Below are 23,072 nucleotides of genomic sequence, written 5' to 3'. Positions count from 1 at the left end.
ATGATATTGTTCTACAAAATTTGTCCCGGTCGAAGACATTCTATCCCCGTTTTTCACTATCTTTTTCTTTGTACCGTATCTCGGCTTCTTTTGTACACAGTTTTCATTTGAGATGATACAGAGCGAACTGATTTCGTACATCGATTGAGAGTACATGAGTTGTGACCGAAAAAATTATTAAAATAAGTAGAAAAAAAAAAGAATACGGTTATACGTTTATATGTACAAGAAGATTCTTAACGCACACACGATCAACCTAACAATTTCCATCTATCATAGTATATATATAAATATATATACATTTTTTTAACTACACAAATACGATTATTAATGTTTAGTGAAATTTTGCGAACAAGGTACGCGAATGAATTGAACGAAACGGAACGAGTGCTGATCGATTTTTACCTGGGTAAAAGTGCGTTTAAGTACGAGCTTTTTAATTTGCAATTGCAAGTATGTACGCCGTTAATCTGCATTCTCGAGTGTAAAGTAAGCCGAGAACCTGGACTGCAGTAAACACGGAGTGGGCAATAGACGAGCAATAGATCTCGCTGATTAAGTAAGCAAGTAAGTAAGTAAGTATCATTTCTTAATTTTTCCCTTCACACGTGTGCGCCGAATAGATAAGTATAATCTACAATATACCTCATATATATCGCTACCTTATCTATACACGGTCTTAAATAACGCCCAGATATATAACACGCATTTGTCACGTCGATTGCCGTTACACAACTTTTAATATACCGTCGCTGACCGAAAGAAAGGAATTCCCACACCATTATCATTACTAGCGATATTTTTCTTTCCTACATTTTCTTTCGTGAATTGTTCTTTTTCTTCTTTTCTTTTACGGATTCCGAGCTTTTGTTAGTTTTTTTTTTTTCTTTTCCTACATTTATGTACATGTATATACTTTTTACGTTTACGAGTTAAACGATCTTGAGAATAATTTTAAATTAGTTACGATACGCGTTTTATTCACTGGGTTCAAATACTGACATTCCAAGACTCGTTGCGATCGTGATAAATAACGAGAAGAGAACGAGTGATATAAAATAGAATAAACAATATCGCGAAATCACACCCATGTACAATTATCTAGTGCAATATTAGATACAACGGAGAGGGAAATTCGCTAAAATATTTAACTAGATCATTCGATTCGTGCAGTTTTCACCCCTGATTTTAAACGGGGTATAATATATATGCACACGACGAGTCGTCGATGAGTACCGGGTTGGATTCTAAATACTAATTTGAACTCTGTCTAGAATGAATTTGTACAAAAACCTTATCGTCTATTTTATAATACATTATCTGCGTAGGAAATATTCTTAAGAATCACATTAATCAACTACTATATGGCGTACAGGATAATATTATATCAGTTAAATACAATATATTATATGTATAATAATATACTATAATTATACGTTCTAAAATCACTTTGCGTCGTTATTTTTACATTATCGTAAAGTTATAATACTAATAATAATAATAATCATCATCAACACTATATTAAGTTATACACGTATAACATCGTTATGGTATATTAGGTATGTATGCCTATGATTTTTGACTACATCGTCATCGTGACACGCGTTTCAGCTAATTTACACCGCTGCCACGTCCGTCATGTGACTCGACCTACGAATATTCAACCGTCCGACCAAAGACGGTATAAAAATTTTGCCACTGGGTAGCACGGAACCAAAAAACGAAAGAAAGAAAGAAAAAATAATCTACCAACCGTAGCTGAAGAAAAGATGATACGAATTTTGACCCACCTCCATATATATTGGAGTCGAACTCATCATACCCCATATTGGTAATTTCAATACCGCGAGTAGAGCGAATTTACCTTTCTAAATTTCGCATATCCGCGAAATTGGCAGCTGCGCGTTTATCGATTACGCGATAATTGCAAATCGGCAGCTATTGCACTGTGGTAAAATTTGATAAAATTTGATAAAATTTTTAAAAAACTCGTAGCGCGCTTACCACCAGTACGGTTTCTGCATGTACGGAGCCATGGGGACCTGCCCAGAACCGGGATACGAGACCGACTCCATGAGCTTCGACTGGCATGGTTTTCCGTCGCGGACGAGGACGGGGACGGCGACCCTCCTCGGCGAGCACCCGCTTCCACTGGCTTCCACCTTCTCGGTTGCGGCCCGCTTCGTCTTGTACCTGTGGTTCTGGAACCAGATCTTGACCTGGGTCGGGGTCAACCTTATGATCGAGGCCAGGTGTTCGCGTTCCGGAGCGCTGAGGTACCGCTGCTGTCGGAATCGCCGTTCGAGCTCGTAGGTTTGGGCCTTGGAGAAGAGGACCCGCCGCTTTCGTTTCTTGTGCTCGTTTTCGTGGGCCTGAGACTCGCCCTGGTGCTCCTCCTCGAACTCCTGCTCGTCCTCCTTCGACTCGTGACCGTTTTCCGGGTGCGAGGGAAACGAGAGGTCGGATATTGTCGGGCTGGTCGAATCCGGTTGCTGGAGGACTGGAATCAGAGATCGAAGATATCCGGCTCAGTATCCGACGTGAAATTTGCGAATCGGATCATTCGTCGAGGGGGAGAAAAAATGCGCAAACGTAAGCGCGGCGACGTGACCTTTGTCCGAGAAACGGTGGGAAAGGGAGGGAAAAGTCACTTCCGGTTTCTTTTTAGGGGACACATCCGAAACCCTACCACGTATACTTTTACACGCCGAACTGAAACTGGTCCGTGTTCCGCTAACTTGACGCAAGTACCAAGAAACGGTCTGATTTTTCCAGACGCGTAGCAAGAGACCCTCTGCACTTTGTGCCTAAACGTATACCTATAATCACTTTGTTGTGACCATGCACTCGGTCAATTAGACGCGTGATGCACAACAGCTGCATCGTCGATGGGAGAACGACGTGCGTCGGCACCGAATCATCGATAACCGTTAGACCCTGATTACAGAAGGCAGATGCGCGGCGGAGTCCGATCGATTTTTTAATTACGCATTGTTATATACATATATATGTATGTATGTACCTATGTATAAAAGGCGATGTCTAACCACGAACTTAGTTACAAATTGTTTTGAGTCATCGTTTAGGAAGACTTTAGAATCTGCTTCATTCCGTGCAGATGTATTGCGGTGCATCAGAAAACGTCAAGGATGTAAAAACCGTGTAGATTATCGCACGTTGACGCAGGGAATAATGTCCAATCGTTCTGACCAATAAACTCTGCGCGATATTCGAGAAATACTGAAATGAACGATGTTTCAGGGTAAACTCAAGTGCTGGTTTTTACCCCTTGAACGACCGAATTGGCACGTGAAAAAAAAGACGTGTGTGATGTTTTTTAACGTATTACATCATATCTCAAAACGAATAAAATCGGTGACATGCATCTCGATACGTTCCTTGTCGGTTGGTTTATCGTCTCTCTTTCTCTCTCCTTTCGAATGAAACGAGGAAAAACAATTGGACAACAAATCCTTTTCTCCGTCGATGACCAGCTCTGGAATGGTCGCATCGAGGTGAATGTTGCCCCAACCCCTGCATGGCGATGCCGGGAGGGTGTGGACTAATATAAATCCTATTTGATACCTACATAATATCGTACAAGCCCCACGGGATTGCGGCAGCGTTTAAGCGCGTTGTCAGCGTTACGATTGCCGCGTTGGATTCTCCCTCCTCTTGGGTTTGGGGAATGGGGATATTGTCGACTGGCTGTCCGTATCGTTTTCATGGGAGATTAACCCTGCGGGACTTTGCGTTGTGATTTCATTATTCGCCTCGCACGAGGAGCGGGTGTCTGTTGGAGTACGTGTTGTACCTACCCTACGTTTCTTATTCGCGCCTGCAGCCAACCGACACGTCTTCGGTAAATACACCCCATTATTTCCTCGTGGCGTTTCATGGGGTTCACGCTTGAATCTCTATCTGGGTTGTTGTAGCTACTCGTTGAATGGAACGTTGTTGTTTCATCTTATCTCGCGTGGCTGTTGTGCAGATGGACATCCGCTTTTATAACGCATTCACGAATAATGTTTTTCGTCTGTGACGATGACCCTGTTTTCAGTTTTCCACTCTTCTCTTTTCGAAGAAAATTAAGAGAGAAGGAGAAGTTTCGATAATTAAACCAAAAATAGGGAGACCAGTTTTTATCAGATCTCGACGTTTTGAAGTCTAGAGAATCACTTTCCATCATTCTTGGATGAACGCTGATTTGATATTTGACGAACTTTCTTCTTCAACGATATCTCAAGAACGAATGAACGGATTCGAATGATTCTGGTATCAATTGACGCGGATTTTTTAAGGCCTAGAATTGACGCAATCCTGGAATTCATTGGTTCAACAGTTTTCAAGTTATTTGAATGACAATATTTTTTTTTTTTATGAAAATTTCATTTCTCTGTGTCTGGCGAGTTCGAAATGCATTTGGGTGGGTAGTTTATATGCTAGCCGATCAAAGTCAGAAAAATCGGTCACTCGTTTTCTTCAAGAGATATGCTTCGCGAATCTATACACCGTAAGAAAAATTCGATGTCGAGTCCTGTAGACCGTCCTATTTGATGTTGATCTAACACTACCCGATGCTAAACTTCCAAATCGACCACAAAAATTGTTCTACAGTTTTCCAAACCGGCCAAGTTTGGTCAATTTTGATCATCAAAATACTTCAAAATTGACCGGCACGAGTCTATTTAATCAGTCACAAACATCTAATCTCTAAATAAAAAAATAAAAAAGACGAATCGATCCCGAACATTAATACCTCAACCTACGCTATTCAAACTCTCGTAAATTTCCATTTCCAAATCGAACGATGAAAAACACCGTATAACAATCGGTAGTGACACCCTAATTTGAAATCGTTTTGACCGATTCGCCGGGAGCATAAACGGTCGGTAATACTTGGCGTGACTGTTTTCTTTGGATCGTGTTACGCAAAAGGATCATACCGAAGGGCGAGGCCGTGAAACGAGGTGTAAAAAATGGGCTGTCTGAACACGTAGGTGAAAGGTCGGGAAATTTCGGGGTAGGTATAGGTGCCCGCATTGACAGAGCGCGGGCTGGGCGTGACAATTCGAATTCATTGAAAGCTCGGGACATCTGCGCGCACTTTTGGTACATCTGCCAATCCGCGGTACCAGTTGAGCCAATCGGCAGCCGGATCCGGGCGAGCCTTTTAGAGGCCTATTAGATCCTGCTTAGTCCGGGGGTTCGGCTCGGCCAATTGTACAGCGCTTGGCAAACACGGGGACGCCGCAGGACTCGAGTCCTCGCGCTTTTTCCTACGCCTGTAAATTGAACTCAAGGCTGATTTCTCACCGTTAACTTCCTCCAGGGGTTGCGGCACCGTCGAAGGCAGCGACGGCCCGGTTGGCCAGCCCAGAATCCCCGGCGGTGGAGGCGGCAGCGTCGCTCTGTTTAAGTTCCCGTGAACCCCGGGCTGCAGCATCGCCGTCGTGTGTTCAAGGAGCTGCTGATAAGTCGAGGGCACCTCGTTTGCCGTCGGCAAAACCGTCGTGGTTCCTGAAATAAAAAGGGGGAAACGACGCTCAGGTTCGATGTTACCTTCGGGAAATCTTCGAGCAGGGAACTCGGGAGTTTCGAAACCGCACTCACCTTGAAGCTCCGACTCCTCTGGCGTCGGTTTCGAGTCGTTTAGCTCCAGTATGTCGCTGATGTGAAAACCGGACGTCCGTGCCGGCATCTTCATGCTTTCGAGTAGCCTGAAACAGCCGATTTAACGTGTCGTTGATTCGATCGTCGTTCGGTGAGATGATAAATCGTACCTAAGTTTGGAGAAAAGATACGACCGAGAAGGGTTTCTTCTATTGTCATTGCCACTGGACAGTGCACTGAGAAAAATTTTATTTGTAACAGTAACTAGCAAAATTCAGTAAAACAAGTGTCGTTTAAAACACTGTTTGAATATTGTTGGAATTACGAAAAACGAGGTACGCGTAACCATTTTGCGCTATTGTCGATCCTTTTTTGGTAATTGCAACGCAAAATCAGTCTGTGAGGTTTACTCTACTTTTTTAGTTAAACAAGGCTTTAACGTCAATTTATTCTTGCGCAAGCATTAAATTTTTGCAACAGTTACAAGAAAATATAGCAACAGCGATCGTAATGAGAAAGAATAGGAACGGATACTGGACTTTCCGGTAACGGCTGGAAAACTTATTTTCATTTTGTACCTAGAACTATATTTTTCGGCTGTGGTAAAAAATGAAATAATCAAGGACTGAGCGGTAACCGGAACTAAAAATTTCTCTCAGTGTGGATGAACAGAAAAGAAGGAACGTCACGTCTGCACGGACATCGCAAATAGAAAGGAGAAAAGTATACGTCATAGTATTCAAGCTTTTCGAGCTTTCGGTAATCACAGCTAGCTCAAAAAATAGCAACGACCTGATCGACTTTTGAAAAGCTGACGTGTTTCTTGAGATATTTACACTGTTCCAAGAGTTGAAAAACGGAGAATTTCAATGAGATTCTTGATGCCTTAATTGTCTCCACCTTATTAGCTAAATGATTCTGGTTTTCCTCGTCGCTTGGTTCTCAGAACCGAGACGAGAGCTTCCTGCGGTTTTCGTTCAGGAGACGGGTGTTCGAAATCCAATTTGAAAGAGCAAAAGCGTCAAGTCTGAACGTGTCAAAAAGCCACGAGCTTCAAGGAGCCATCTCTAATGCGATTGAATTGGTCTTTTTGACAATCCTCATTCTACCGACGGTCTTCGGAGTTTTCGAGGAACCGCGACCAAAGGACCATGTCTCTCTACCTGTCCGCCACCTCCGGCTTCAGGACTCCCTAAATGAACCTGCACCCTAAGCTCCGTAAGCCATTCCTCCCATTATCTCGACACGTTTCGCGTCATTCTCGGACATCCGATTCTTGTGTTTAGTCACCTACACAAATGGCGATCAGTTATTCGAATACTCTGTTTCCAAATCTTTAATAGCTCCTGTGGCCACCAGTTTCCCTGACTAGTTAACGGAGGCAGAAGTTGAAACGTCGAAAGAATAGGAAAAAAATTATCACCACTTTTCATATCGGTCAACACTTCTCAATTCGTTTTCTTCATCATTAAAAAAATTTCTCTATGTATTGTGTATTGTTGTGCAATACATCGAATCGACAAACTTTTTGTATCAATGTCGAATCAACGAACGAAACTTGATCAACCCACGTTTTCTACTTGTTTTTACTACTCGTTTCTCATTATCATTGACCAATTTTTTTTTTTTTGTCATGTTTTTTTTTATAAAAGCAATGTCTAAGCAAAAAAATAAACTTGTTACTCAAAGTAACGAAAACTATAACCAGTATGTACGTATATGTTTATATATATATATTTTTTCCCCACTGTATATAATATTCATCCGCATCTAAAAGGGTGTAAAATGTGACAAAGCTATGCTCATTTTAACCCAGTGATAAATCGCGCCTCCTGCAGGGAATTAGCGGGAAACTCTGGCGTTGAAATCACCGAACTGGTTAAAGACCGAGGAATTTCTCATCCCCCTCACCGCAGCCGAATTTAATTTTGCTAATAGTCGAATAGGCCAATTATCAGCGAAATTGATCACGATGAATAGCGTTTACGATTTTGAAAAACGAAGCCGTCGACGTAACGAACTATTGCCTAATACCGAATTTTTTCTACTTTCAGATTGTCGTCGATTGTTGAACTCGAATTAATGAACGAATACCCTGAAGGAGTCCAGCCGACCACGGAATTACTTCGGTGAGTGCAAATTGGAGGTTACGCTTTTAGTTAGAGTTATTATGAAATTGAGGCGATGCCCGCCCTTCAATTTTCTTCCCAACGAAAATAACGCGATTCTCATACGCGATCCCGACGGGGGCGAAAACGGTTCATTTCCCTAAGTGGTGCGTATCGCGTCGACGTCAGGAAATGGTCCAATCTGTTCGCCCGGCTTGCGTGTCCGCTTTGATTTAGCCCCCCGTCGGTATCTGTGTTTTATATTATATCCTCGTTAAGCTGAAACGCTGTATCAGGTACGATTGCCTCGTCAACGTGTAATATCTATCGCCAAGCTGTCTATAACCGTTGGCAAACTCGATCAATTCTCAATTATTGCGATAGTAGAAAGAAGATAAGAATTTTCTCGACTATAACACAACGATTTTCACCTGGATTTAATCGTTTTTTTCATGCCCGCTTGCGACTTTTCGCTAAACGTTTCTCTCCGGTGAAAGAGAAAACCTAAACATTCGTTGGACATTGACGTTAATAATAATTACGACATCATAATCATTGAATTAATCTGTAGCTCACGATATGTGCAGAGAATGCAAAATAATGATAATCAAAGATGAAATGAAAATAGAAGGTTGTAAATGCAGCGAAAATTTGAATTCTTCGGAAGAAATAATGACGGATGAAAACCATTTTACTATTTTCATTTTTTCATTTCATCTTCTTATTACGTACCGTTAGAATTTCAATTTACCTAGTATTCAGAGCGAGTTGACTGTACCAAACATGGTTCAACAAACTCGCCGGATATGGAAGAAGCGACCATGGTAGGATCTTGTTTTTATCCGCCATGTTGAAAGTCTCGTTGCGCGTTGCAGGTAAAATTTTATCGTCAGTAAAACATATTATTCCTGTCTTTATCTGCGATTATGCAGATTGAAATTTTTATCGATATATGTTCGTTCACTCGAAGTTCGGTTGCTACGTTTTCACAAATATTAATCTTTGTTCGACGCTGTACGTATATGTGTATATATTATGTATACATACATATATACATACATGTATATATTTCCCTTCACGTTTTCGTCGAACGAATCAACACCGCACAATTTTTATCAACAGCTAGTATAAAAAATGTAATTACGGTTGTGAAATACCGTGTAGCAGAAACCAAGCACATACAATTTCACTGAACAATTTGCACGTCAATCGAAAAACAAAGTCTCGATAACTCTGACCGTGTATTGGAACGATTAACCGTGTTTTCTCCAATTTTCTAAAACTCGGGGCGTGATGAAAAAAAAAAGAAAAAGAAAAACCGAAACGTCCACTCGCATCGGCTCAAGTGCAGCGGCTGTTAAACGCGGTATTTTCGGAACACCAGCCTCGAGTTAAGGACTCTTGTTGTACTTTTTGAGTGTCCCCGACGAGCACTTGACCAACAGTGTTCCCTACCTCCGGCGAGGCTTCGCTCACGCTCGAAACTCAAGCACCCTCGAAGAAGGGAGGCGTCGTCAAACCGAGGGCGGGACCTCCGACGTTTCGCGTCCCGCAGCGCGACCCCCGAGGGAAATTTACCCCTCTCGTTTCCCGTTTCATCCCTTCTCTCTGCGCTGCGCGACTTGGCGGCTTCTGCTTTCCGATCATGTTGACGCAATCGGAGCGACGCGAGGCTTCGCGGAATATATACCTGTACGTATGTGTATGTGTACACTAAGAAACGAAAGCGTATAAAATGTTGATGATAAAGAGAAGACGAAACTCATAACTACGTGGAGAATAAAAAATGGAAATTCAAAATTGAATATCCGAAACGTCGGAAGACCGTAGAAAGGGTTTCCAAGTCTTCGTTCCAACGAATCTTTTATCGCGTTGGGAAATTTCCGGGGGATGGAAATTTACGGGGTAAGTTACGCCGAGGCGGGACTGAAAGCGACCCCTGAACCAGCCAATCGGATATAAGGGCGGGTGGCCAATCGGTGACGAGCTATTCAACCCCCTTGGCTCGAGTTGTCCAATGAAAGGCGAACATCGATTAGAACTTTTCACATTGAGGGCATACTTTAGTTTGAGTACTAATGTGAATGGGTATTAGCGGTCATTTCATTTCGTTTTTTAGCTCCCCTACCACCCTTTTTATCCGAGCTAGGTATACTCTTCCCTTGCTCTCTTCCCGCATTGTGTAGCTCCGGGGATACACGCGTGTATATACACACGTACGTAATGTACCGGTACACAGGTATCATCGCCGACTGGCTGCAGAACGACGTCGATATTTCCAACGCGAAACCGTGCCGTGTTACGCGTGGCTTATTTTTGACCTGCGTATAAAATGTTACAGCCGGGTCACGTGAAGAGATTCGATCTATTTCATACCCTGCAGCTAAATGTGAGCCCGAGTGTGGATGAAAGTTAAAGGGGAAATGAGGAAACAGACAAAGAGGAATAAAAGTTTTCGCGTTTTTGGATATAAAAAGTCAGTGCTAACGAGGGCATGGATTTAACGCGATTCCTTTTTCGAGGGCATCCTGACCGCTTGTGCAACGAAATATCCGGCATCTCCGGGACGGTGAATAGACGATGAATCGACTGGGACAAGTGGCTATTCACCGTGCGCGAAGGCGAGAAAAGAAGAAAGAGAAAGGGAAGAAGAAGAAGAAGAAAAATGTAGAAGCTTCACGTTTCGGACCCCCGGTCACGCAGCTACCGGAGTCGAATCTAGACAGGTAGCTGAGATGATATATACCCGAGGAAGGCCCTGTAAAAGGGCGAATATCCGGTCCATTCGGTCCATTTGGTCCATCAGTCTCCTCCCTTTATATCGCGCTTTATACTCCCGGTGTCGGGGCTTTTGAAAAAGTCAAAAAGTGCGGAAGGGGGCGGCCGCTCTGACGATTCTCTGGCAATATCCAACACCAGCGATTTATCACCAGGCAGTTTATACCTCGTACCGCGTTCACGCAATTGATCCTCGTTCGATTCGTCAAAGTTTACGTGTCGGGGGACGTCCCGATGACGTCAGAGCGTCGTTGTCGGCGCCATTTTATCACCGCGTAACCTAAGTTTCTAATTTCAATGGAGGAGAATCGCAATTCTTGGGGTTTCAAATCACTCGTGTGACGTAAATTGATGAAACGTAAAACAACGATGTGCCTGTTCCATCATCCGCACGCGGAAAAGAACAGTCAGCTGTCAGCCTGGTTGCGTTAGTTTTATTTTTTTCCACCAGATGACGTATTGCAAAGTAACAATCTCGATACCGCAGGCGCGAAATTCAAAAATGCAAAATTGTGGGATGTGCACGAAGGGGGTGAAAACAATAACAAAAATAACAAATGTAACGAAGAGCATCGAAGACGCCGAACGATTCTCTCTCTCTCTCTCTCTCTCTCTCTCTCTCTCTCTTTTCTCTCTCTCTTTTTCTCTCTCGCCGCGAGGCAATCGAGCTCGGAACATTTGTCGAGTTCTCACGACTGTTTGGCGATATCTGTGCCAACTTGTTTCAAGCACGCAACCCAATTTGTCTACGTCTCATATCGGCTCGCCGCCACGACACGTCCAGGACCCAAGGTAGACCTTACAAAGCTCTGCATTACGGGCTGCAAGCACAGTCGAAGGGTTTATTCCGGCAAAGTGTGCGCGTCTGGAATATGAGCTGATCACGCGACAGGATTAGCCGGTTTTTTTTTTTTTTAATTCAGGCGATTTCGAGAAAATATGTAGACAAGGTGTTATACATATTGTATTGTTCGGATCAGAGAGGAAGACGAAGGTTCGACTCCGGATTCTTCGACCGGATAGTCGGAGTTGGTTTCCGGTCAGAGTTTCACGGTTTAGCCAGGGCTTAAATCTCACCGTAGAATCTAATCCAATGTTTATTTTAAACACCAATTAAGGATTGCGGATCCACTGCCGGGTGTTCAACGATTCGAGTTAATCGCTGACCCCAAAGTCGAGGATTACTGGACTTCGGCCGGTTCCAAACACCGAATATTTCACTCTTTATGCGCACCCCTGAACAAGATAATCTCATCCCAGGGTTTCTTAACGGAGATTTCGAAATCCGGGATACTCTTGAATTTACAAGTTTAACGAAATTCTTCGATTCATTCGAATATGGATTTCGAAAAGCCTAAAACTCCAAATACAAGCAATTGCTAAAAGAGCAAGTCCAAAAGAGAGTGAATTTGTTTGTAAAAAAATTCATCGTTCATTTATGGTACTCGATAAAATTCAATTACGATGATCGAGACGAAACTGAAACACAGGATTCATGAAAATCCTGAACCCTGATTATAACAGTTTGGTGAATGTTGAATTTTCAGAGTAACGAAGAAAGCGAAATTTACCGTTAAAATCTTCACAACGCCCGACCGAGTTTCCGTGTATACCCCCGATTTCTCGAGAGCACTCAGAAACCGATCTTCTGTTAAAATTTCGTGTCGAACGGAATTTGAGAGTTTGAGTTTTTCGTGGATGAGTGGAAGGGATACCTTGAAGGACACGAGACTTAGCATCAGGTGGCAGGAAAATACGTGCCGAGATGAATGGTCCGCTACCCATTTAAGGCGTATTTTGAAAAACTGCCAGAAGCGAATTAACATGACAATATCGATACCTGTTCGTCGGGCACTCGGTATACCGAGTTGTCGACCCGATGGATCCTCGACCGATGAAAGCGGGACCGCATTTTACTGCCCTTACGTGCCCGGGCAAAATTTTTCAACATTTCTGAAATTCCCATGAAGGATCAGAGTCGGTGCGGACGAGGTTCATGCCGAACACGCGAATCTCTCGTAAAGCAATCGACCGACAAGTGCGCTCCTCGAGCCTCAGGACTCCTCCTATACACGTTGAAACGCCTGTTCCGTATCCTTCCTTCCTTCCATTCAGTTCTTTCAAACTCTCGAATGCCTCTGCAGTGTCTGTAACCTGCTGCATACTCGTTACGCTGGTATAATCTGAAGAGCCGTGCTGTATATTTGCCTCTTCGGTTACCTGAATCTATACACCTTTTCACTACCAAGGGACCATTTCGCTTGCAAATGGAACCGATAATTTCAACTTTTGAACACTGATTTCCAGTGATTTATTTCTAACTTTCAGTCTTTCCCTGATTTATAATCATTTTCAGTGACTTTTCGATCGGATTTGATCACGACGAATCGCTGCAGGATCATCGGAAATCAATTGAAATCAATGAACGTCACATGTTAGGATATAAATCCATAGAACGATAATGGATTGAAAGCATTTGGCGTTTACTACGAGACCGTAAATTACAAAAATTTCCATAATTGCCAAACGCTTGCAGCGCAACTTTTTCAGCGTTGTCAGACGTGATTTCAAGTATGATTTAGAACGATGACCATCGATTATGACCCTCATTATTTCAAACAATATTCACTCGTTTAGGTCCTCGATTTTGTATACGCCTTGACTTTCAGTTGTTGAATTTATTACTTCCTGTAAGGAATGGTCCCTCTTTTAGTTTCTACCCGAAACACTTGCTCGGCATTCCTACACAGCGGTGATTGAAGCTGACGAATAAGAAAGATTTTGTTTGAAAAACCCCGAAATCTAAACCAGAATTCTTATACCCTCCACTCGAGGGTCTATTCACGCATTCTTTGCCTCAGGTATTCGCTCCGACTTCGATCTCGGTATGCAGTCAAATTAGAAAGTGTGAACTTCCGGTGTTCCGTGGGCGGATACCTGGGCGTTCGACTACGTACGTCCGGAAAATAAACAGCATTGAATGGAGTAGCCTGGGTGGAATAACTTCTTAAACGTCTCTTTAACTGCTCCATTGTACGAAGGTTTGTTCGGAAAAAGGAGCCTCGGGGCCCGAAGATTTTCGCCTCGACTCGCGTCCGCTTTTCCAGCATTTTACTCGGGGCCAAGAATGAAGTCGAATTTTTGGAGAAGCCCTCGGATACACGCCTGGGTACTCTTGCCGTCGTCGAAAGCTCGCAGAATCCCGCTGCGCGTAGTACTACGAGGGTGACACACCACGGCCCTTCGAAAATCCCTTAGGGTCAAGCTGCGCCTTTGTACGAATATCCATGAATGAACGTAAACCTGCGCGTAGTCCTCTGCTGCCCTTTCCTCGTCTTATTCTCACCCTTCTGCCTCTTCTTCCTGTTCGCCTCAGCCTCAAGTAGGCGCTACGACAATATGGCTAAAAATATGATTTTACTCGAGGTGTGAATTGTTGGCGAAAAAATACTAGGCAACAAATAAATCCAGGATTATAAGGTTAGCGAGAAGAATTTTCTTTTTTTTTCAGTTTGTGCTTGCATAAATAAGTTTTCATTTTTTACTTGGAATAATACAGAAAAATTTACATTCATTGCTTGTATAAAGTTTGCTTTTGTCTGATTTATCAACGTAAAAACGACAAAAGCAAACTTTATAAGTAACGAACGAAGTTTTTTGTTATTATTCGATGGGTAGAATTGAAATTTATTTATTTAAATACAGAATCGAGAAATTTTTTTTTTCTGTTCACCTGTGATTAATTATTATTTTTCAATAAAAATAATTTAAATTAAAAATCCGGAACATCGTTCTGGTTTCTAAAAAAAAAAATTCATCTAATAAAACCATTTTTTTCTTTTATCAGTTACGTGGAAGAAATGAAAATTTGACGTCTAGAACTCAGACTCAAAATTGACGTTGACCGGTGTTACAAGTTATAAAACTGTTTTAATATTCGAATTACGTTTGTTCCGAGAATCCAAAATCGAAGAAATTTAACACACTTGAAATGTACCGCAGTTTTGAGTCTGCTGCGCCTATGCCGCACGTATCTCGTTTTACGCCTACACAACGCCTATATTTCAAAAGATATCCTCTTATCCGATTGTCAGTCGATTACTATTGAGCCACTGTGTAATATCGAACGACTCGGGTAACTATTTACCTCAACGAAGGAAACCGCCGAAAACCGATACTATATTTATTAATTTTACAACCGAGAGAAAGCTGTCGTACATTGAGTATTTACAAAGTAATTACGTTCGTTGGCTACAATAACGATCTATTTGAAAATAGAAAAATAGAGAGTATAAAAAATGCTACCTTTAGTTATCGATGCTTCGTTTAAAAATCGCTTCACAGATGGTTAAAAATCTTGTAAATTCGTTCGATTCAATTATAAAACCGTTCATTTTATTTCAGAGACTACTTTCTTCAATATCTAATTCAATTTACTCCGTCACAAAATAATTATAATTTTACATGAATCAATTTTTACGTTTTTTATCGCATATTTCCTAACTCCAATAGAAAAATGGAATTGCTGAAGCAACCGCATGATTCTGGAAGAAAAATAAGCAATAATAACGAGAATCGGGGAAAGCCGGTTGCAACCCCTGCAGGATAAACGGACGTCCGACTGCACGAATCGGGAAAGAGACGGGCTGATGATTATTCATAAATTTATTGTGTAGACCCAACAGGTGCTCGTACTTGGGCAATATCACGATCACGATTCGCATCGATGGCGCTGTGTAACATCGCGTACCACGCCGCCGAAGAGGGGCTGCAGAGCTTCAACCCTCCAGAAAACACGAGTTGTGCACTCGTAAGCTGCACCCCTCCACAGATCCAGAGCTCTTAAACGTTCGTTTCCGCCGGCGGTATTGCAGGGGTGGATCATCCCAATCAATTACGCTGTTTCCAGGCACGACAATTGGATTGTGTTATACCGACATCGAGTAATCACATTTACATTCCATATTTTCCGTACGCAATTTCTCCGGGGCTTATAAAAATTGTAAAAATTAATTATTCGGTATTACAATGAGCGCATTATCTTTTTTGATTGATTCAAAAAACTTTAATTCGTAGACACATCGCAGAGAAATTTTGCCAAACTTATACGGACTTTTCGTCCTCGCAAGACAATTCGTGAAAAATTCGGTATTAAGTATCGACCGTACGGTTTCGATTATTTTAACAAAGATAAATTCTCGTCGTTGGTAAAATTCGTCGAAGATCTTACGGGGTGATTAGGTAAAATGATTATGGATATAATATCCATGTAGGCAGTATAGAATCTTCCTTAAAAGATGTGAAAATTTTTGCGCTGTAATGATCGACCCAAATAAAATTGCTGGGCGGTCGAAGAGATTATTTTATTATTTATTTCTTTATGTTTTTCAAAATAAAGATTCTGGATCGAGATTTGATCAGCGGTCAGTCGGCAACATGTTTCGCTATCTCTCAAGTCATATCGTCTGATCGTTCGCAGTAAAACGTTATAATTTAAGTCTCGCTTCGTCGAAATGTAGAACGTCCGCGCATTAACTTCAAGAATGAGAGTGTATGAAAAAAATTTAGGCTTCTTTGCTGAAGATTTAAAAAAAAAACCGTATTTTCACGCTTTTTCACTTCTCTGTTCAAAATAAACTGACCAGGATAGGATCAGAACTCCGGATCATGGATTCTCCTGAAACTTCCCATAGTTTTTCTTGGGCCCAAAATATGGTACTACTGATGCGTAATTACATCTACCGAGCTTTTTGTGCGGTGGGAGTTTGTCACAGTTCGTTATAGCTCTGAAATAATAATGTACTCCTTCGCATTTGAATCCGTAAAATCCTGTCATCGAAACTTGAACGGAAACCAACGAAAATTGTAGTTTGCTGTAAAAATACGCAGCAGAATTCATTTCTCATAGCATTTTACTCGTCAAATTGCCGATACATTATCAATTTTAGTCCAGAGTGAAGAGAGACGTACGAAATGGAATTACATATCACAGGCCAAGGAAATGCACTGAGAGAAATTATTAGTTCCGGTTACCGCTCAGTCCTTAACTATTTTCACTTTTTACCATAACCGAAGAATATAGTTCTAGGTAGAAAATGAAAATTAGTTTTCTAGCTGTTACCGGAAAGGCTGTAATACTCTTCTTGCGGGGTCTACTTTTTGCGCTAAATCGAACGCCCGTCACGAGAGTCCGTCCAATGACGATAGAGTTATCGTTTCACCTGAAAGGGCACGAACCCTCTCAGGAGCGGTTGCGTTGCACTCGGCATCGTCAGTATCGATCGCATCGCCAAGGTGTACGAACCTGGAGTTGCCGCAGCGACGTTCCACAAAACGACTGGAGGAACATCACCGCGTATGATATACGCGAAGTACTACGGAGTAATAAAATTAATTGACATCCGGCGAAGACACTCGAAACTAGAGTGTGAAGATCGTTAATCTCACCTGTAGTCGTCGTCGTTGCTGACATAGTCCGGCGGTATGAGATGCCAAGAGGCGTCGTAGCAGTCGTCGTAGGCCGCTGCCATTGTCGCAAAGGGTTGCAACAATTTATCGAACAATTTTTCACCGGTCTTCCTAATCTCTCTGTTTCGTCCCCGAAGCCTCGCTGTTTCCCGGTATTTGTTTCACTGCTGCAGTCGAAAACGACTGATCTTTGGAAGATAGTCCATTAGAACTGATCGCCGATTTTTACCCCGTGGAATAATTTTTTGAATTTTTGATTCAAAATTTTATCACGCGTAAAAGAGTGGCCTCTGTTGTTTACGATTTTTATTATCTTCTTCCGGTTATCCTAATTACACCGTCATGACGCGTATCGTCAACGAACAGCGAGTCGATGCTTGTGAATTTTTTTACAATTGTTCAACGTAATCTCCAGTGTTCCGCGGTTTGAACAACTTCCGCATTTATTTGTTTGTCTGGTTTTTCGTCAAATTACTTTCTTCTGCTCATCCGGAATTGTTTTCGCGTGTGAGAATTCAAGAGTGGTCGTACCTGTGCGCGATCACAGACTGGGTAGCGAACTCGATACATTGATTACCTATATATTATATCGAAAATATGGCTACCAGATAGGAGCTCTGGTAACCTTATCTTTTTGATAACACCCCATATAGATTATGCTTTGACTACTGCACTACCTATATATTATAACACACAGGGACGCGTGCACTTGTGTACCGAAAAATCACGAGGGTCTTTAGCGCCTTCTATACCCGATTCGTTCCGAATTTATGCGCAAACTGAAACCCGAAAGTTTATATTTATTCCAAGATAAATAGTTCATAATCAAAGCATAAATGTGTCTGCGTGGAATGGAGAGAATGAGCGAAATTTAAAAGTATACTCAGCTGTTATCGTTGCGTGAATCGATTCGCTTCGTACATTTTTTTACTATTATCTTATTTTAATAAAATTCATTTCACGTAACATTGCTGTGAATTTTTGTAGAGTGTATTTTTTACGGATCGTATTGAATGTAAATGTAAATATTTTAAAAATATCTCAGAGATCTTTGGTTTATTCACGATTTCGGGACTCCTGATTTCTGGGGAATCACGTTGCCGAGATAGAGGTGGAAATTGGAAAGATTTCCGCCGGCATGGGTGGGGGTGCCACGAAAGAATCGATCGGTCACTGCTCGTAGCTCTGTATAATCAATCGGAGATCATTCAAAATGATGCATGAGGGAAATATAATTTTTTAATGACAATAGACCCTTGAACTGAAGTATCTGGGCTTAGGCTACGAGTGTTCCCAAACAGACTCCCGCCCACCACTAAGCTTCGATAAACTAATATTAGAACCGATATCTGTACTTAATAATGCATCGATTTTGATAAATTCATTTCCGCATGCCTATTATATCTCTGAAAAATTATCATCTTCGGTCGTAGCACGAATTTCAATCTCAGCTCAAGTACATTTAACCGGTACGCGCAATACGATAGATACTCGTGCCTGTGTATTTTTAAGAAAGTTTTTTTCCCAGAGTTTCTTTTTTTCTTCTTATTATGTTTAATATTAACAGTGTGATACGTTTGTCGTCTGAGATCACACTGCAGGGTATAATATTGTTGAACAAGAATGTAATTAATTTTCGACATATCTGTTTCATTACAAAGTAACTAATTTTATTAAATCACTAGAGCTTCTGGTAGTTCAGACATATAGGTATATATGATACTTAAAATGATTTTCATCAAGCACACGGGTGACATATGGTCGTAATCTTTGCTTATCAAAAGGTAGTGATAAGAATTTTTTTTTTTCGTTTCAGCTTTTTTCTATTTTCTTCCTTTTTTTTCAAGAATTAACTCGCCATATCTATATTACATAAAAGTTAATGTTATTTTCCTGTGTGAAAAAAAATGAAAAAAACAGGATTTCCATTCTTCTTCACAAAGGTGCATTGATTTTGAAAGTTTTATGTTCTCGGACTATGTGCGATGTGAGATATGATTACGCCTGAAAATAACTGTCCGGCTGAAGGTATATTTATAATAACTATCGCGTTTTCTGTTGTTTTTATTTTTTGCACCATTCTTTCCAAGTAGAAAATTAGATTTTCAACAGAAAATTGATCTTATCGAGGACTTGAATTATAAATCAATACATACGACACGGAAATTTTAATGAATCACTGCCGTATATCTCGGAAGAAAAATTAGTATTCCTTTTATTTTCCCCTCACTCTTGCCGCAGCAATAATTGATGCTTATAAATATACTAATTAACAAAAATACCAAGTATCGCGTTCGAATTTCAAACGTTCAAATCATCGTTCGATTTCGCCAAGGATCGGTTAATCACCGCAGGAAGTATGGCCTGCCTAGAAAATTCAACTCCATCTCTTATCCTCAAAATAATCCACGAAATCCTACAGTGTACATCGTTGATGTTGTGTGTTGACCCTACGTAAATGAAAGTGCATTTTACGTTGTCGACAACGTGTAAATGGAATTAGAAAGAAAGAAACGTAAGTAAGCAGCAAGATCCACAGCTGCTGAAAAATTTTATAAATCATTTTAACTCCCGCTATTTTTTTTTTTTGCGCACATTAAATTATGAGAATAAACCCTGGTTCTTCGTTACATCTTACATCGCCCCAACTTGTCGCACTAATTTTTCGGCGACTGGTAAGACCAGCGCGTTACCTTGCCGACCGTGCAGCCTTACCAACAGTGCAACGACGGCTCAATCAGTTCGGCCAACTCTCAAGGCCAGCGTGTTCTTCGCGCAATATTTATCGCGCATATCGGAGTCGTCAGAAACACACTGTTCCCGAAGCGGGTTAGTGATGAGGAGCGTGTGACTATTGCGCGAAGTGTTAATTGTTGCCCACCTGTCCCAGGCGGCTTAGAGGAATACTCGACGGGTGTAAAAAATCAGAAATTCACGGAGTCGGATTCGGGACGCATCGACGTGTCGAGAAAGCAACAGCGGCGGCAGGCCGCAGGGTTAATTGCAAATGGCGTCGCCAGGCGATGACGTATCCGCTGCAGTAGGAGATTTTGACAAGCTGAAGTTGTCGCCGGTGAGAACAGCCGACGGTACGAATTCCCGGAACGATGCGAAAGTCTTCGAACCCCATCTCTGGGGCTTCGAGACCCGCGAACTCTACAAGATTGCCTTAAACTTCTACAAAGGTGAGGCGTCTCTCTGCATCATCTCCTATGCATGCTTCTTTTTTTTTCTCTTCTACGTATATCTCGTCTGACAGCTCGATCGGGCTCATGGCCAGCTCGCTGGATCGAAGCTTCAAATATTCAACGGAATTCTTGATAGCCGACCTTGTTTATACCTCGGCAATCAATTCCCTGGACATTTATTTGCGTCTTATTCACTTACTGTCTTGTTTGTTTTCCCCGCACTTCTTTACCCTGCTGTCCTTGGCGGTACGTTTTTCTTTTGAACAACGCACAAAGCTCGCCTCCTCGATTGCTATTCAATACCAATTTGCATAGCTCCCATTGTGTGTTTATGCTTTGGTGTTTCGACTCTGCCACAGTGACGTCGATCTTTTAGCGCTTAATAAATCGCAGATTTGCTTTGGTAATGTCACCTTTGAGTTTTGTGTCAATTGATTCTTCAACTTCGTCGCTACTTCGACTCCTCGTTCATATAACACTAATGCCAAAACACGCAAGTATCCTATATTTTCAATGCACGTATTCTCACTCCGTTCTAAGTACTAAACGTCCCTGTTTGCAACGTTGAATCTGACTTACGAACACGATTATTCACATTTTCAGAAAAGGAAGGTAAAGCCGTTCACTTGTCTTACGAGGACAAGTTGAAGTTGGTCGCATTTACGCAACAAGTGATGCATGGAAAATGTACAGTAGAAAACGCGCCTCCCTTGGGAGTATTAGATATGATAGGTCGGGACCGTCGTTTGGCTTGGCAAAACCTTGGGGACATATCGAAAGAGGAAGCGATGGAGGGTTTCATTGTATTGCTCGACAAGCTGTGCCCGTTGTTCAAGACCGTGGTCGAGGCGCAGAAAAGAGATCTGGAGGAGAAGGCTAGACTGAAAAAAGAGGAGGAATTGAAGAGGCTGGAGAAGGAAGAGCAGCTCAGGGAGCTTGAGAAGCAGCAGCAGATGGAAGAGGAGGAGAGGCTAAAGCAGGAGAGTCAGAGACGGCAGATACAGGAGGCGTTGAATCAGCAAACCTACCACCAATTCAAGGCCTATGCGGAGCAGCAGTACCCCGGAAACCCGGAGCAGCAAGGCGTGTTGATAAGGCAACTGCAGGAGCAGCACTACCACCAGTACATGCAGCAGCTACATCAGAATCAGCTGGTGATAGAGGATCAGGGCTCGGACACCGAGAAGAAAGAGAAGCTGGCGGAAATCCTGAGCAGTGAGAGCGAGAAGAACGCTGCCGATTCAAATGAAACTACGCCACTGAATGAGAATGATTCGGATGACGCAGAGCCGGACTGGCCACCCGTGTCCGCGGCTGAAATGTGGACTAGAACCGGAGTAGAAGAGTTCAAAGAGATCATTCGCAAGGAGGCTGGCGACGCTGTCATCAAAGTTGGACACGGAGAAACCGTCACTGTTAGAGTTCCAACCCACGAGGATGGTTCCTGTCTATTTTGGGAGTTTGCCACCGACGGGTACGACATAGGGTTTGGGGTTTACTTTGAATGGTCCAAACCGGAGACCAACCAGGTCTCCGTCCACATCAGCGAATCTGAGGATGAAGAGGAAGAGGAAGAGGAGTACGAGCCCAGGGAGGACCTGGAGAATGGAGCAATGAACGGAATCCCAAAGTCTGAATTCAGTAAACCGATCACACCGCCGATCAGTGTTATTGTACCTGTGAGTTTGCATTTTCGTTTGACTACTATTTCTGCTATTTACGTCTTTGCCAATACTTAGCAACGAACCACAAAAGGTTTGACACTAGCTTTCACGGCGAGTGAAAAGAAATAAAAGTTGAGATATGTCAAGTATATGTTTAATTCACAATCTGTACATCAACAATCATCAGAACGGTAGACAATTTGCTAATCAGTTAGAACAGCTGGTGAGTAGTTGATCTACAAGGTCGATTTTATTTTTAGAGCACACATGTTAACATCGACATTTGAATTAGTAACGATCAATTAGCTAACTTAATTCCCTGCCTTACTAAATATTTTATTACTACGATAGCCAATTTCAAATAACAGTGTAATGCAATCTTTGGCTAACGAGGTAAATGCATGTTAGTCCCGTTTGGACAGCTATTTCCAAAGAAGGAACAAGAATAGCCTCTTTCAATTGTTAGATGCGCTTACTTTCACTAGAATTTGGCAATGAGATAGCAAACCGAAAATTTCATAGCTATTAAGCTGATTTCGTTCACTTTTACTCTTCAGGTCTATAGGCGAGATTCACAGGAAGAGGTTTATGCCGGTAGTCACCAATATCCGGGACAAGTAAGCATAGTTCAATGATTATATTGTGTAAATTGAAGTTTATTTTTTCGCAAGTGATACAAATAATCATTTTCTTGAAATTTCTTTTCGTAATAATCACCTGTAAACGTAAAATCCCACGAAAAATCGTGTTGACTTGTTTTTTTTTTTCTATTTTCACAGGGTGTCTACCTCTTGAAATTTGACAATTCCTATTCGCTTTGGCGCAGCAAAACTCTATATTACAGAGTTTATTACACGCGACCGGGTTTTACAAATAATTAGTATTATGATATATAATGAACTACTTAAGTACGTCGCATAGCTATTCAACACACTAGCCTGAAACGACTGTCTGTACGCTAGTCTAAACAAAACAAAACGACAAAAATATATATATATAAATATACGTCTATATTTCACGTACTGTCTAGCCTCTAAAAAGAAAAAAACAAGACAAGACATGCAAGAAATTCAGAAAAAAGATACATATGCATATATATTTATTATATTTACGAAGAAATTGAATAAAAATTTTTTTTCATTTGTTTTATCTTTTGTTTTGTTTTTCTTTTCTTTTTTCTTTTTTTTTTCACTTCGCAGACTAGTGCAGCAATTATTATTTATGGCACAACTATAATTAGATGAAATTTAATT

General features: G+C 41.6%; 2 protein-coding genes and 1 long non-coding RNA gene across 4 annotated transcripts in view; 2 read left to right on the top strand and 1 right to left on the bottom strand.

Annotated features, from left to right (window-relative positions):
* LOC124295119 overlaps positions 1-13,509 on the top strand; it is a 35,746-nt gene extending 22,237 nt beyond the window's left edge. The window contains exons 2-3 of the long non-coding RNA XR_006905024.1: positions 7,668-7,742; positions 13,361-13,509. This is a non-coding gene — a long non-coding RNA (uncharacterized LOC124295119). The remainder of the gene's footprint in view (positions 1-7,667; positions 7,743-13,360) is intronic.
* On the bottom strand, positions 888-17,492 carry LOC107217879 (homeobox protein Nkx-2.2a-like). Of its 2 annotated transcripts, XM_015655564.2 has the most exons (5): positions 17,269-17,492; positions 16,947-17,155; positions 5,614-5,720; positions 5,317-5,520; positions 888-2,500 (listed from the first exon to the last, which is right to left on the bottom strand). In XM_015655564.2, exons 2-5 carry the CDS (start codon positions 17,027-17,029, stop codon positions 2,001-2,003), a joined length of 894 nt encoding a protein of 297 aa, XP_015511050.1. In that variant the 5' UTR covers positions 17,030-17,155; positions 17,269-17,492; the 3' UTR covers positions 888-2,000. The 2 variants fall into 2 exon arrangements, with proteins under 2 accessions (XP_015511050.1, XP_046599694.1); XM_046743738.1 differs by lacking the exons at positions 16,947-17,155; positions 17,269-17,492 and adding an exon at positions 8,473-8,805.
* Positions 17,493-19,741: 2,249 nt separating this feature from the next.
* On the top strand, positions 19,742-22,968 carry LOC107217887 (Golgi resident protein GCP60). The gene is made up of 4 exons (XM_015655576.2): positions 19,742-20,152; positions 20,759-21,834; positions 22,377-22,436; positions 22,599-22,968. The coding sequence occupies exons 1-4, from the start codon at positions 19,975-19,977 to the stop codon at positions 22,698-22,700; spliced, it is 1,416 nt and encodes a 471-aa protein (XP_015511062.1). The 5' UTR covers positions 19,742-19,974; the 3' UTR covers positions 22,701-22,968.
* Positions 22,969-23,072: the final 104 nt, after the last annotated feature.

Source organism: Neodiprion lecontei, chromosome 6, assembly GCF_021901455.1.
Source record: "Neodiprion lecontei isolate iyNeoLeco1 chromosome 6, iyNeoLeco1.1, whole genome shotgun sequence".
NCBI lineage: Eukaryota > Metazoa > Arthropoda > Insecta > Hymenoptera > Diprionidae > Neodiprion > Neodiprion lecontei.
The sequence above is the reverse complement of the archived record's forward strand: the minus strand, read 5'-3'. Positions and strand labels throughout refer to the sequence as shown.